Below are 12,897 nucleotides of genomic sequence, written 5' to 3'. Positions count from 1 at the left end.
TCCTGCAGAATGAGGTGCAGGAGCCAACCTGGAGTGGAACGTGGCAGAGCCAGAGCGGGAGCTGGCGTTGTCTGAGCTGCCAGCACCACTCCAGGGCTGCAGCAGGGAGGTCCCCATTCCTGGATGGGGATAAGTTCAATGGGGGTGAGTGCCATGGTACCCCCATCCCTGGCCAGCTCCTCACCAAACTCCTTCTCCCTCCTCTGCCCCACCACAGGTTTTTCTTGTTTCCCTTCAAAATCATAATGTCCCTCAAGTCCACTTTTATGGCGGCCAAACAAGAACATGTGGTTATTTTATGGGTGTTGTGTTTAAAGAAGGGAGGGGTAGAACCCTCCTCTTCTGGAACATAAACTCAGATCTTTGGTTAATAATTAACCATGGCCATAAAACCCTCGATGTAGGAGCAAGTGGAGCTCACCCCAGAAGCACTGCTGGGCTGTCACCTCACCCCAGTGCCCTGCTGACCACCCTCCACCATCCCCTCCTGTCCACTCCAGGATGGCTGTGCCACCCTCCACCCATCCCCGTCGCCTCCTGCCCCTCTTCCTGGGGCTGTTCCAGGGCGCCCTGCTCCTCTTCTTTGCCCTCTTCGTCACCTATGATGAGCCCTCGGCGCAGGCAGAGGATACCAGCTTGGTGGCCTACCAGGTCTACAGCACCTTCCCCTTCTTCCAGGACATCCAGGTGATGCTGGTGGTGGGGCTGGGACTCCTGCTGACCTTCCTGCCCCGCTATGGGTTCAGCGCCCTCACCCACATCTTCCTTCTGCTCAACTTCTCCATGCAGTGGGCGCTGGTGCTGCAGGGCCTGCTGCACCACTTCCACCACGGCCAGATCCACCTGGACCTGCACAAACTCCTCCTGTCTGTGTTCGCTGCTGTGACAGTGCTCATCTCCGTGGGGGCCATCCTGGGGAGGGCCAGCCCCTGCCAGCTGCTCCTCATGGCCACCTGTGAGATCCCCCTGTACCTGGCCACCGAGTGGGTCATTGTCACCTGCCTGGGCGTTCAGGATGTGGGTGGCACCATCACCATCCACGTCTTCTCCTGCTACTTCGGCCTTGGTGTGTCCAAGACTCTGTTCTGGGCAACACAGCAGCCACTGCACCCCAAGGAGACCCCGACAACCAGCTCTGACCTCATGTCCCTGGTGGGGACGCTCATCCTCTGGGTTTTCTGGCCCAGCTTCGTGGCTGTCCTCTGCCAGCCGGGTGCTGCCCAGCACCGTGCCATCCTAAACACCCTCCTGGCCATGAGTGCCAGTGCCATAACCACCGTGGTGGCCTCCAGCCTGCTGGACAGGGACGGCAAGCTCAGCCCCGGCCACCTGCAGAACGGCAGCCTGGCCGGCGGGGTGGCCATCGGCGTGCTGGCCGACATGGCCGTGCCCCCCGCGGCCGCCCTGGCCCTGGGCAGCCTCTCGGCCGTGCTGTGTGTCCTCGGCTTCAGGTTCCTCACCCCGCTCCTGGCGAGGAAACTCACGCTCCACGACCAGTGCGGCATCCACAACCTGCACGGCTTGCCCGGCATCCTCGGTGCCGCAGCCAGCGTCGTGGCCGTGCTGGTGGCACCCAAGGACACCGCCGGGTCCCATCCCTCTCAGCTGTCCCCCGCTGGGGGCAATGCCAGCGAGGCGGTGCTGGAGGGGCAGTGGGGGTCCCGGGGGGTGGGTGTGCAGGCGCTGTGCCAGGCGGGGGGGCTGGCGGTGGCCGTGGGTGCCTCGCTGCTGGCCGGGCTGCTCGCCGGGAGCGCCCTCCGGCTGCCCTGCCTGGCCCGGCCGCCCGAGCGCCTCTGCTTCGAGGATTCGCTGTATTTTAAGATCCACGATCAGGCTGAGAGCCCGGGGCCAGACTGCAGCCCTGAGGAAGGAGCCCTGGCTCTGAAGGAGCAAGTTTAGGCAGTGGTGTGCGTGCAGCAGCAGGGAGGGCCAGAGAATGTTACAGGCAGGATCTATCTCCTGCCTGCTCTCACTCCTGCCCCGTGCCTGGAGCCAGCTGTGGAGGATGCCAGCATAGCTGGGTCAGCACCGCAGCACAGATCGCCTCTCTGTCCTCCTACCCTGCAGCTGCAATCCCCCTCCCGTGTCCCAGTGGCTCCCAGCGTCCATTCACTCCCAGCAGCAGCCAGAGAAGCGACCTGCTCAGGATTGTCTCTCCCAGGATGGTCAATAGCCTCCAAGGAGCCCAGACAGCCACTCTCCAGGGCACTGGCCTCGGCTGCTTCACTCCCAGCGAGCGGCATCACCCTCAGGGCTCACCTCGACCCTCAGCTCCAGATCCCCCTGCCCACAGCGGGCAGCACCTGGAGGAGGCTGCCAGCTCAGGCCACAGCTACAGGAAAGGAACTCAGCGTCCACTGCCCGGACCGTGGAACTGCAGCAGCAGGGAGATGGCCCCAAGCAAAGGACTTTAGCAAAGATCTGATAACCTGAGCTGGGCAATTCACCCTCCAGGAGAGTTTGCAAAGGGAAGCGCCAACCCTTTTTACCACTGGTGCAGCAATGAGGATGCGGCCCAAGCACGGCGAGGAGCCTCGGAGAGAGAGCCAGGATGCAGGAGGCCCCCGCAGCCCGCAGCACCCTCATCCCACCCCGAAGCCGGAGCTGGGAAAGCTGCGCCAGCATCCCAGGAAGAGCAGCGGCCCCATCCCATCCCAGCACGGGCAGCGAGCCGCTTCCACCCTGCGGAGGACAAAGGCTGCGGTCCATGGCTGGCATGCGGCAAGCTGGGAGCGCGGGGCCGCATCCTGCCCGGGGAGCGAGGGCTGTGATTCACATCCCCCCGCCGTGAATCACCGCTGCCCCTGCGCCCCGTCCGATCCCTGCCGAGACAATGCGGGCCGTGCTCCCGAGGGGGTCGAGGCCACTGAGCCCCCCAGCGCTGGGGCAGGACTGGGGGGCTGCCGGCGAGGTTGGGGGTCCCCAACCCCGAGCGGGTGGGAGAGGGGCTGGATCCCTTCCACCCGGTGCAGCCCCAGGCGGAGCCAACACCAAGAGGGAGAGAGGCTGGGGAATTCGCCCTCCAATAATCACAAACAGGCTTGGGGGGCCGGGCGTGTTTGGTTAATTGTTAGAATAAAATATTGCCGAGCTCTGACAAAGAAATCCTGCCCCGCAGCCCGGCGCGGCCGAACAATGGGCCCCGGCGCAGGATGCTGCGGGCTGAGCGCTGGGGCCAGGGGCCTTGGGGCGGGAGGCAGCTCCGTTCCCCCTTCCCCAAATGAGCCCCAGAAGCCCCTCATCCTCTTGGCAGCTCGGTGTGGATGTGCCCCATGGCAGTGGAGCCATCGGAGCGGGGACCGGCCCTGCCCATCAATGCCTGGATCCCGCTGGGTCCTGAGAGCAGCCGGGACCGGGGAGCCGCGATTCCACCGGGGCCGGATCGGCAGCACCAGCCCCTGTGAGAGCCCTCCCGTGAGAGCCCGGCAACCCAGGCCCTGTGAGAGCCCTCCCGTGAGAGCCCGACAGCCCAGGCCCGTGGCTGCCCCACATCGAGGCCTGCCGGGTCCGATGGCAGCTCCAGCACCGGGGAGAGGGACACGGGGGCAGCGGCACTGGGGCTCAGACACCCTGTGGGGAAGGTGGAGGGCAGCCACATGCACAGGCCTTTACCCACCTGTAATCACACACACGTGTGGGCACAGCCCTGCACTCACAACAGCCCAGGCCTGTGCCCAGACACACATGCACACACCTGCATGTGATGCACACACACACATGCATGCACACATCTGTGCACACACACACTTGTGCACACACAAACCCACATGCAGGCACAGCCCCGAAGCTGTGAGCCTCTCTTGCTCTCGGGAACAGCGGAGCAGCCGCTTTCCAGCATCTCCCGGCCCTTCCCGGCGAGGATGAGGCCGCAGCTCCCGCCGAGCAGCCCGCGGCAGCCAGCGGGGGAGCGAGCAGCGAGGGGAGCACACCCGGAGCCGGGCCGGGCACACCCCGCCTCCCGGCTGGCATGTCCTGGCACGGGCACCCCGGCACGCCGCGGCACAATCTGGTCGGCAGATGCTCCAAAAACCAGCAAGAGGCCCAAGAAATGATGGGGGGGTGGGGGTCAGCGCTTTCCCACTGCCCACAGAGGCTTAGGCACCCGGTGACCCACGGCCAGGACCCACCTGGGTCATGGCACGGCTCCATCAGTCCCGGCCATCCCTCCTCCCTGAGACCCACTGTGCTGTTCTGCCTCTGGGTGTGCTGCCCAGAGCTCCCCGCTCCTCCAAACCAGCCTCTCTCCAAAGGATGGAGCAGTCAGATATTTTGCAGAGCCTCCAGCGTTTATCACACTGTAAATCTGGGCTTTCAGCAGCTTCACGAAGCTGCAGGGAGATGGGAGAGAACAAAACGCTGCTCTGCTCCATCATCAGACACAGTCTGTGTGTGCCAGGGCTGCCAGGGGCCGGGACCCCAGCTCTGCTGCAAAGGGACTGAGCATTGGAGCAGAGGGTTTATGTGAGCAAGGGTCCCCCGGAGCTAAGAGGGGCTGCTGGTACCCCAAGATGGTGATGGCTCAGGGACAGCTGCGTTTTGGTGGGACAGTGGTGGTGAGGAGGGCTGAATCGTGCCTCTGTGGAACCACAGCAGCCCTTGTCCCCCAGGCATGGTCCCCCAGTGAGGCAAAGCTCCCCATGCACAGCTCCTGGGCATGGTACCCTGGTGTGGACCCACAGCACAGCAGCTGGGCACTGTACCTCTGTATGGGCCCAGGGCACGGTGCCCCACTCTGATCCCCCAGAGCACTGCCCCTCTCACTGGGCTCTGCTGCTGCCTCTGAGCTTAGCCCCGAGCTGGGTTGGGATGCAGCCCAGTGGTCCTGGCAGGGAGCACCAGCCCCCATGCTCGCCCCCATCCCCGTCCCCGCAGCCACTCCACCAACCCCCATCTCCCAGGGGACCCTGCTGTGATTGCAAAACAAGCAGGGAGGGGAGGAAGCCGGGGTTGTGCTGCTCACACAGAGCTCGGATGCAGCTGGCAGAGTGAGCCGGGCACAGGGCAGGGCTGTGGGCACGGCCAGGAGCCCCCAGTCCCTGCGTGCCCTTGGCTCCAGCCCCCTGTGCAGCCCCTGCCACATCCCTGAGGGCACACAGAGGCACACAGGGACCCCGGGCGAGGCAGGGGCTGGCTGGGCCCTGAGCTGGTGCCGAGTGCCTGGCACAGCACGGGAGACTGGGGGGCCATGGCAGCGGCTGGAGCCACATCAGAGCGGCCCCCCCGGAGCCACTGGGAGCACACAGAGCTGCCCTCGAAGGAAATGTGCTCACTCCCATGTGCTGCACACTTGGGTTCGCCTCGCTGCTATTTTTATTTGACTTTTCAGGGCCTGTTTCCTTTTTCCGGCTGTTTTTGCTGTGATTCCACCATCACAACGACCTCGTTTTTCCCCCTCCCTCCCTGTTGCTTCTTCCTTCACTCTTTCCTTCCTTTCCATGCACTCATTCCCACTGCCACACCAGGCTCCCAGCAGCAGCTGCCTGTGAGGGAAGGGGCAGTAAAGGGAGGTGGTTTTTGCTCTGGTTTATCTGGGAAGGCGCTGACAGGTCACTGAAGGGGGGACTTTGCTCCAGCCTTGATAAGGAGAAAGACTGGGAGTCACCCTGTCCCAAGCCAGTGTCCCCATCCTGTTGGTGCCTGAGCTATCAGGTCCTGCTGTGGCCCCCAGCCTCATCCATGGGATATCTACTGTCGGTAGGGCTATTTTGGGATGCTGGTGGTTTGTGGAGGGACCCTGGTTGGGATAAGGGAGGAGGAATAAGAAAAAAACCCTAGGAACTGAACCAGTGCCAAGCTCCTGTGGGGGCAGCAGAAAGGGCAGCGCTGGCTCCTGAGGAGGAGGAGGATGGAGCTGAGAGGAAGGAGCGCAGGCATTGTGGGGCCAGCCGGGGAGGAGCACGGCTCCAGGAGGGCTCTGGCTTTGGGATGAGCTGAGCTGTAGCTCCCTGGATGGCCCCTGATGCCAGCCTGCCCCGTGCCAGGCACACAGCATCTTCATCATCTTCAGGGACCCCACAGAGCAGCATTCCCAGGCTGCACCCCCTGCTCTGACCCCAAACCAGGGTCCCTGTCCTGCCCCATCAAATCCACCCATCCTGCCTGCACCCTGTACACCCCAGGGACTCTGCTGTGCCCAGGGCAGGGAGGGCTCTCACCCACCCACCCCTGCTCATGGAGCCCTTCCAGCTCCTCCCAGCCCAATTCCCAGAGGGAATTGCAGGGGGTGGGCAAGGACCCCTCAGCACCCCTTGCCTTTCCCTTCCCGAATCCCCCCTTCGTAGTTTGAACCCCCAGAAACGCCTAGGGAAAGCTTCCCCCCACCTCCTCCAGGGCAGGGGGGGTACCCCACTACCTGCGGCGCTCAGTGCCCCCCTGGCACGGCCCTGCCCGGCCCCGGGCCGGTGGGGACGGGGGCCGGCGATACTGGCGTGGCCATGGGAACAGCCGGCGTGGGCAGTGCCCGGCTCTGCTCAGCACACACAGCCCGCTGCTGCCATCTCGTGTCCTCCGCAGCCCCTCGGGGCGGGGACAGCAGCACACGGCCAGACGGGCTGGGGAAACTGAGACACGGGCACACCGGGGTGGGGAAACTGAGGCACGGGCACGCTGGGGTGGGGAAACTGAGGCAGACCCTCCAGGCTGTTGCTCCAGAGGAAACGTCCTTCCAAAAAAGCAGTTCGCTGTTTCCATTGCCCCATCCCAGGGATGCAGATAGAGTGAGTAGAGACAGGAGGTCACTGTGCCCTCTGCTGCTGTGGGCTTCTGCCTGGGCTTCCATGGCCAGAGCCAGCACCATCCACAGCATAACAGCCCCTGGATCACCAGATGAAGCATCCAAAGCGCTTCCAGGGAAGGAGAGGTTTTATTTCTGGCTTCCCAGAGGCTGTTTGCTGCCCAACAAAGCAGTGGAGGCCACAGGCAGGCTGCTGGCAGAGCAGAGTGACAAGGGAGGATGCCATCTCCACCTCACCTCATCCCACACCCCACCATCCCTCCCTGCTGGGGAACCCACAGTGCCAAGCACTCAGTTCCCTCCACAGTGCTGCCTGTCATCGAGGCTGAGCCTTGGTCTCAAGCCCCCTCACTGCCTGGCATTTTTGGGTATCAGAGCCCCCCAGGCTTCCGCTGTGATGCACCTTTATTTCCCTGCCCACTGAGGGTGCCCGGCTGCTCTGCACACCCCAGCAGTGCCTCAGGGACACTGTCCCCATGCACAGCCCTGGTAACCTCAGAGCCTTGCAGATCCCTGTGGCCTCAGCTCCAGCAGAGCCCCCAGAGCACAGCCACGGCCCCACATGTCCTCTTCCTGCCCCAAAGCACACCCATTGTCCTCAAGAGAGCAGCAGGTGCTGCAGGGCCGGGAGCAGCTGAGAATCCACACCTCACCTTCTCCTTTTGGTTCTTTCCCTTCTTCTCCCCAGTGTTTCTGGTGCTCCAGGAGTCAGCCACAGCCATCCCACAGCAACCCAACCTGCCAGCCCCAGCCAGGAGTGGTGGATCGGGTGCCTGGGCACGGCTTGGAGCAGGAGGATGAATCCAGCCCTCAGGGCTGAGTCTGTCCCAGCTTCCCAAACCAGCCCCGGGGCTGGAGCAGCGCATTCATCCCCCGGTGGGAGGCCAGGCCGTTCCTACGAGTCCCAGGAGGTTTGGCGGGGAGCGTGCAGGGCGTTGAGCTTCTCCCAGCAGGTCTGCAGCCTCTCCGCCTTCCTGCCGAGGTCCCGCAGCCGCTGCTGCCTCCTGCGGGCCGGCTGCCGCCGCGGGGCAGGGCCGGGGTGAGCTGGGCTCTGCGGTCCGTGTGCCCACGGAGGGGACAGAAACCCCCCCGCATCACAGAGATATTAGTCAGGGGACAAAAGGCACCACACACATGGTTGAGGCGGCCAAACTGCCTATGGTCGTGGTGTCAGGTCCCCAAGATCCCCCCAAAGGTGGCTGTCCCTGTCTGAGCTGGCAGTGTACACCCCGCAGCACACCCACGGACACCAGAGCAGATCTCCAGAGCAGCAGCAGCTCCATGCACACCAGCAGACCCCAGGCAGGGCTGTCCCCAGCCAATGTCCCTGGCAGGGGCAGGGAGGGCAGTCCCAGCCCTGTGCCAGGGTCAGGCAGAGCTGGGAGCTGGCATCCACTGCCCTTGGTTTTCCCTGCTGGTTGATGAACTGCTGGTGCTGCCACAGGGATCTCTTGGATGGGGATTCTCCAGCAGAGCCTCAGAGATGCCAGAGGAACCCAGACCAGCCCTTAGGGGAGAAATCCCAATTCTTGCCTATGAGTACTCAGGAGCAAGAGCAGGACAGGGTGAATGCACCCACAGGGTGAGAAATCCCACCTCAGCCATGGCATCGTGGCACATGTTGAAAAACCCACTTGGGAGCCTATGGTAAAACCCCACCAGCCTGGCCCACACTGCCACAACAGAACTTCCCTCCCCTGGTTATTCTGAAGCTCCCAGGGGTGGATGTGCCATCAGCATTCCCCAGCCCCCAGAGTGAAGCAGGCAGAGCCTGGAGACTCCTCATGGGCAGCCAGGAGAGCTCAAACAAGGCAAGCCCTGGGGACTGGGAGCCACTGACCTGGCTGGGTAGCAGAGGGTTTCCTACCTTGCTGATTCTCCTGCAGTTCTCCCGGAGCACAGTGTTGGTGTTCCTGGCCACCCTCCAGACCACCAGCTCCTCGGGGCCCTGCAGGGTGTCCCCCGCCTCCCGCAGGGACATGCTGATGTTGTAGATGGACAGCAGGATCCTCTGGTCCTGCAGGGAAGCACAGGGCAGGGAGGGAGGCTCCATGGCTCCCTGGGGGCTCAGCCCAGCCATGCCCCAGCCCCAGGTCTCTCTGTGCTCACCTTGTCTGAACGACAAGCGGGCCCAGCCCTCCCACTCCTGTACACTGAGCCAGTCAGGTTCCTCTGCAGAAATAAAGCAAAAACATCCAGCAGGTCTCAGGATCAGTGCCTCCCACCTGGAGCAAGGATCCCCCATTTAACCACAACCACAATCCCCCATTTAAACAACAAACCCCAGCACTGCTGGCAAAGCAGCCAGCTCCACATTAAGGTTCCCTCCCCACATCCCTCCTCAGGGCTGCATCCAGCCCAGCAGCACCCCCAGGCCAGGGCTGGCCCCAGGCAGAGCCCTGCTCGGCTCACCAGGTTCTGGAGCTCATGGAAGATGACTGCACGGTACTGCCGCAGGATCCTGGCGATGCTGCACCTCCTGCCTCTGCTCAGCACGGCCACCAGCAGGAGCAGCAGAACAGCACAGGACAGCACCCGGGGGAAAATCTGCCAGGGAAGGGCTCACAGTCAGCTGGGGATCAAGGGATGTCCCGGGCTCTGCCTTCAACCCCTAGGCAGAAGCTCCATTGGACCTGTACCTGAGGATGCAACATGTGATGGAGGAGCCTCAATGTCTCCTCTCCCAAAGAAATCCTCCCTGATGAGCCATCTCCCCCGAGAGCAAAGCCCTTGGGAAACTGCTCCAGCCTGAGCCCAGCCCAGCAGCGCTGCCCATGGCACACACAGAGCTCTCTCTGATGCCTGCAGGGGGGTTCTTGGCACAGAGCTATGCCAGGGGCCTGTGTCAGTCTGTGGGGCTCATCCCTGAGCTCTCTGCCCCAGCATGATCCCACTTTGTGCCATTTCAAGGCCAGAGAACCTCAAGTGCCAAAAAACCCAAGGGGAGCAGAGACCTGGGCTCCTTGGAAAGGAGCTGGAGGCAGGAGCTGCCTGGTCCCCACCAGCAACATCCACAGCTCAGCTCAAACAGATCCAAACACCCTCAAAGGGATGCTCCCACACCTCTGTAATACAGCATTTTCCAGCTTCCTTGCAGCTCAGGGAAGGTCATCCCAGGCTTGGGGGCCCTCACCACAAGCAGCACAAGCTCTCACCAGCACATCCCAGCTGCCTCTGAGCTCCTGGCTCCAAAGCTCCGAGAGCCCCGTGCTGGCCCCTGCAGAGCGGGGAAGCCCAAGGGCTGACACATGAGCTGGCACAGGGGCACAGGGAGGGGTGGATGGACCCACCAAGGCAGGGATGAACCCACAGCTTTGAAGAAAAGCCAGCACAAGCTCAGGTGACCAGGACTGGGGATATTTGAGCAGCCCAGCAGCAGCAGAGTGAGGATGGGGAGCTCAGAATTTGTTCCAGGAAAGGAACCCAACAGCTCAACACGTCTCCACATTCTGAGCAAGGGCACAGCCCTGGGGCCCCATCCTGGCATTTCTGTCATTTCATATTTTCAGGAAAAGTCCCCCCCAAACACAACCCCCTCCCAAACAACCCTCATGCTGCAGGTGTCAGGTCTGGGCAGGCAGAAAGCAGCTCAGCTCCTTCCAACTATGCAACCCCTGTGCTGCAGCCAAAGCGAGGGGGAAGGGGCCACAGCTCTGCCTGCAGCTCTGCCTGCTGCTCCCCACCTCAGCTCAGGGGTCACTGCCTTCCCCAGCACCTCTGCACTTGCCCTTCTGCTCCAAGAAGCCGGAAGGAAGAATTTCCCTCGCTGAATTCCAAGCCCAGGCACACTCCGTCTGTCCTCTTTGGTGAGAACCTGGGGGTTTTGCTTGTAAAATCCACACCTGCTCTGTGCTCCCTACTCAATCCTGGGCTGGACCTGGCTCCAAAAGGGTGAGGAAACCTTTTCCCATCTTCCTACAGCTCGATGGGAGTGATAGAGCCTTAATATGAGGCAAAATTCAACACAGCACAGTTCTGGGAACACACGGACACAGCCATCACCTCAGAGCACATGCAAAGAGAGGAGCAAACTCAGGTATAACCTGTAGAAACCCCACTGGGCTCTTGAGCATCCCTAATCACCACACATCTTCCAGCAGAGCTGAGCTCTATTTGGGAGCTGGGAAGGGCAGGGAAAAGCCTCCTTGTGCTCCTTCCTGGCTTTGCTTCCTGCAAACCACTGAGAGATCTTGCCCCAGAGGTGATTAAGCAGAGAGCTGAGGGTATAATCAGAGAGCACTGCTTCCACAAGGACACCCTGACCAAAGTCTAAGGGTTGCTCTCCAGAGGTCTCCTCTGCCAGGAAGGCAAATCTGTGCAATTTTACCAAGAAAATGGGAATTACTTCCCTGAAGTGGTGTATTAAACAACTGGGAGCCAGTTTTAGGAGAAAGCACACCATTTCCAGCATTCCATGAGAGGCTGGGCTCAGTGCTCAGCCCAGAAGGAAGTGCAGAGTAGTCCAGGGAACAGCCAGGGCAGGAGAGCAGCAGGTGCTGTTGGTGCTTCCCCCCACCATGGAAAGCAGGAAAGAAGAAATGGCAAGAGAGGGATGCAGGGAGACTGAGGTGGCAAATCCTGCTCCTGACTTCTCCCCTTTCACGATGGAGGAGAACAAGTCCAGCAGCTGATTCAGGGTATTCCTTCTGCCTTCAGCCCCATCCCACAGCAGCAAGCTACAGGCAGGTGGCACATCCCTCCCTAGGGGAGAGCTGGCAGTGAAGGAGCAGCCTTGGGAAGCACGAGTGCAGGACAGGCACGGCTAATCTCATCCTCACTCTAATCCTCCAGCAAATACGAGGAGATAAGGGGAATCACCATTGTAGATAGAGCAGCTCCTGCTGGCACTCCTGCCAGCAAAGCAGCAAGGGGCAATTCCTGCTGCCAGCCTGGGAACCCCACCAGGTCCTTCCAGCCAGCCAGACTCTGTCCCCAAGTCCCTCCTACCCAAAGGGACTCTGTCACCTCCCAGAGCCCCAAGGCAGGGACAGACCCTCCAAGGACAGACCCTCTCTACCTCAGGACCAGCCAGATCCAAGCCCCATCGAGGTGTTGATGATCTCAGCCCCATCCCAGACCCAACAGCCTGATCCCAGCTGGACCAGCTTCCCCGGCCAGACCCCAGCCCCTTCCTCACGGACTCCCAGCTCAGATCCTTAGAGGGGTCGCGATGGAACAAAGTCCCATTTGGACCCAGCCCAGCCCCATTCCAAGTGCTCCAAGCCCTTTCCCAAGTGCTCTGGCCCCATCCCGACCAGTCCGAGCCCCATTCCAGAAGAACCAGTCACCTCCCGACAGGTCCCCAGCCCCACCGCTGGTGCTGCAATCCCAGCCCGGCCGAGCCGAGCCCATCCCGGCAGCGCGGAGAGCTCCGGTCCGTCAGAGGCCTCCAGGGAGGGGTGTCCGGAGAAGGGGGTGCCGGGGATAAGGGGGTGTCCCGGAGAAGAGGAGGGGACAAGGAGGGGTGCCAGGGACAAGGGGTGTCCCGGCGCACTCACCATGGAGCCCCGCGGGTCCCGGGGAGCCCGGTCCGGCCCCGTCCCGCTGCGCCGGGGCCCGCGGTTTGAACTTGGCTCCACGGTGGGAGGGGAGGGGACGGGCCCGGCGGCCGCGGGGGGGACGGGACACGGCACCGGCGCCGGCCCAGCCCCGGGAGCCCGCCCGGCCCCCCCGGCCGCGGGAGCAGCGGCCGTGCCCGGGGTGCCACAGGGTCCCAAGGGCCGGAGGGGCCGGCGGGGCAGCAGCCCCTGCTCGCAGCCACCCGGGGGTTCCAACCCACGCGTGTCCCCAGCCCGGAGCTGCACGCTCGGCTGCAAACCCCCGCAGTTTCGATTTCTGTTGGCGTGGGGCGATTCTTTCACTCTGCGTTCAGGGTGAACACTGACAATGGCACCAAGGGACTGCCCAGGGTGAGACCCCCAAAAAATCAACACGAGGAGTGTTCTCATGCTTCCAATTCTCTCCTGCTCCTTCCCCTCTGCATTTTGTACCTCACCCCCAGCCCAGGCACAGAAATTGCCCTGACTCAATTTGTATCAATTTTGGGAAAAACTGAACTGACTGAAACAAGGCTCCGCTGAGGAGCTGAATGTGGGTGATTGAGTAAGAAATAGAACAAATGGTGAATAATCCAGCTCTGCTAAGCTTGGTGAGAATGTCCCTCC

At 62.3% G+C, this 12,897-nt stretch overlaps 1 protein-coding gene and 1 pseudogene across 1 annotated transcript; one reads left to right on the top strand and one right to left on the bottom strand.

The window, feature by feature from the left end:
• The first annotated feature begins 438 nt into the window (after nucleotides 1-438).
• LOC102062716 (ammonium transporter Rh type B pseudogene) lies at nucleotides 439-2,228 on the top strand (annotated as a pseudogene).
• A 2,710-nt stretch (nucleotides 2,229-4,938) lies between these two features.
• C17H20orf204 (chromosome 17 C20orf204 homolog) lies at nucleotides 4,939-12,681 on the bottom strand. The gene is made up of 6 exons (XM_074553876.1): nucleotides 12,232-12,681; nucleotides 10,705-10,708; nucleotides 9,146-9,294; nucleotides 8,843-8,905; nucleotides 8,601-8,750; nucleotides 4,939-7,784 (listed from the first exon to the last, which is right to left on the bottom strand). Exons 1-6 carry the CDS (start codon nucleotides 12,679-12,681, stop codon nucleotides 7,629-7,631), a joined length of 972 nt encoding a protein of 323 aa, XP_074409977.1. The 3' UTR covers nucleotides 4,939-7,628.
• Nucleotides 12,682-12,897: the final 216 nt, after the last annotated feature.

This window comes from Zonotrichia albicollis, chromosome 17 (assembly GCF_047830755.1).
Source record: "Zonotrichia albicollis isolate bZonAlb1 chromosome 17, bZonAlb1.hap1, whole genome shotgun sequence".
In the NCBI taxonomy this organism is placed as follows: Eukaryota; Metazoa; Chordata; class Aves; order Passeriformes; family Passerellidae; genus Zonotrichia; species Zonotrichia albicollis.
The sequence above is the reverse complement of the archived record's forward strand: the minus strand, read 5'-3'. Positions and strand labels throughout refer to the sequence as shown.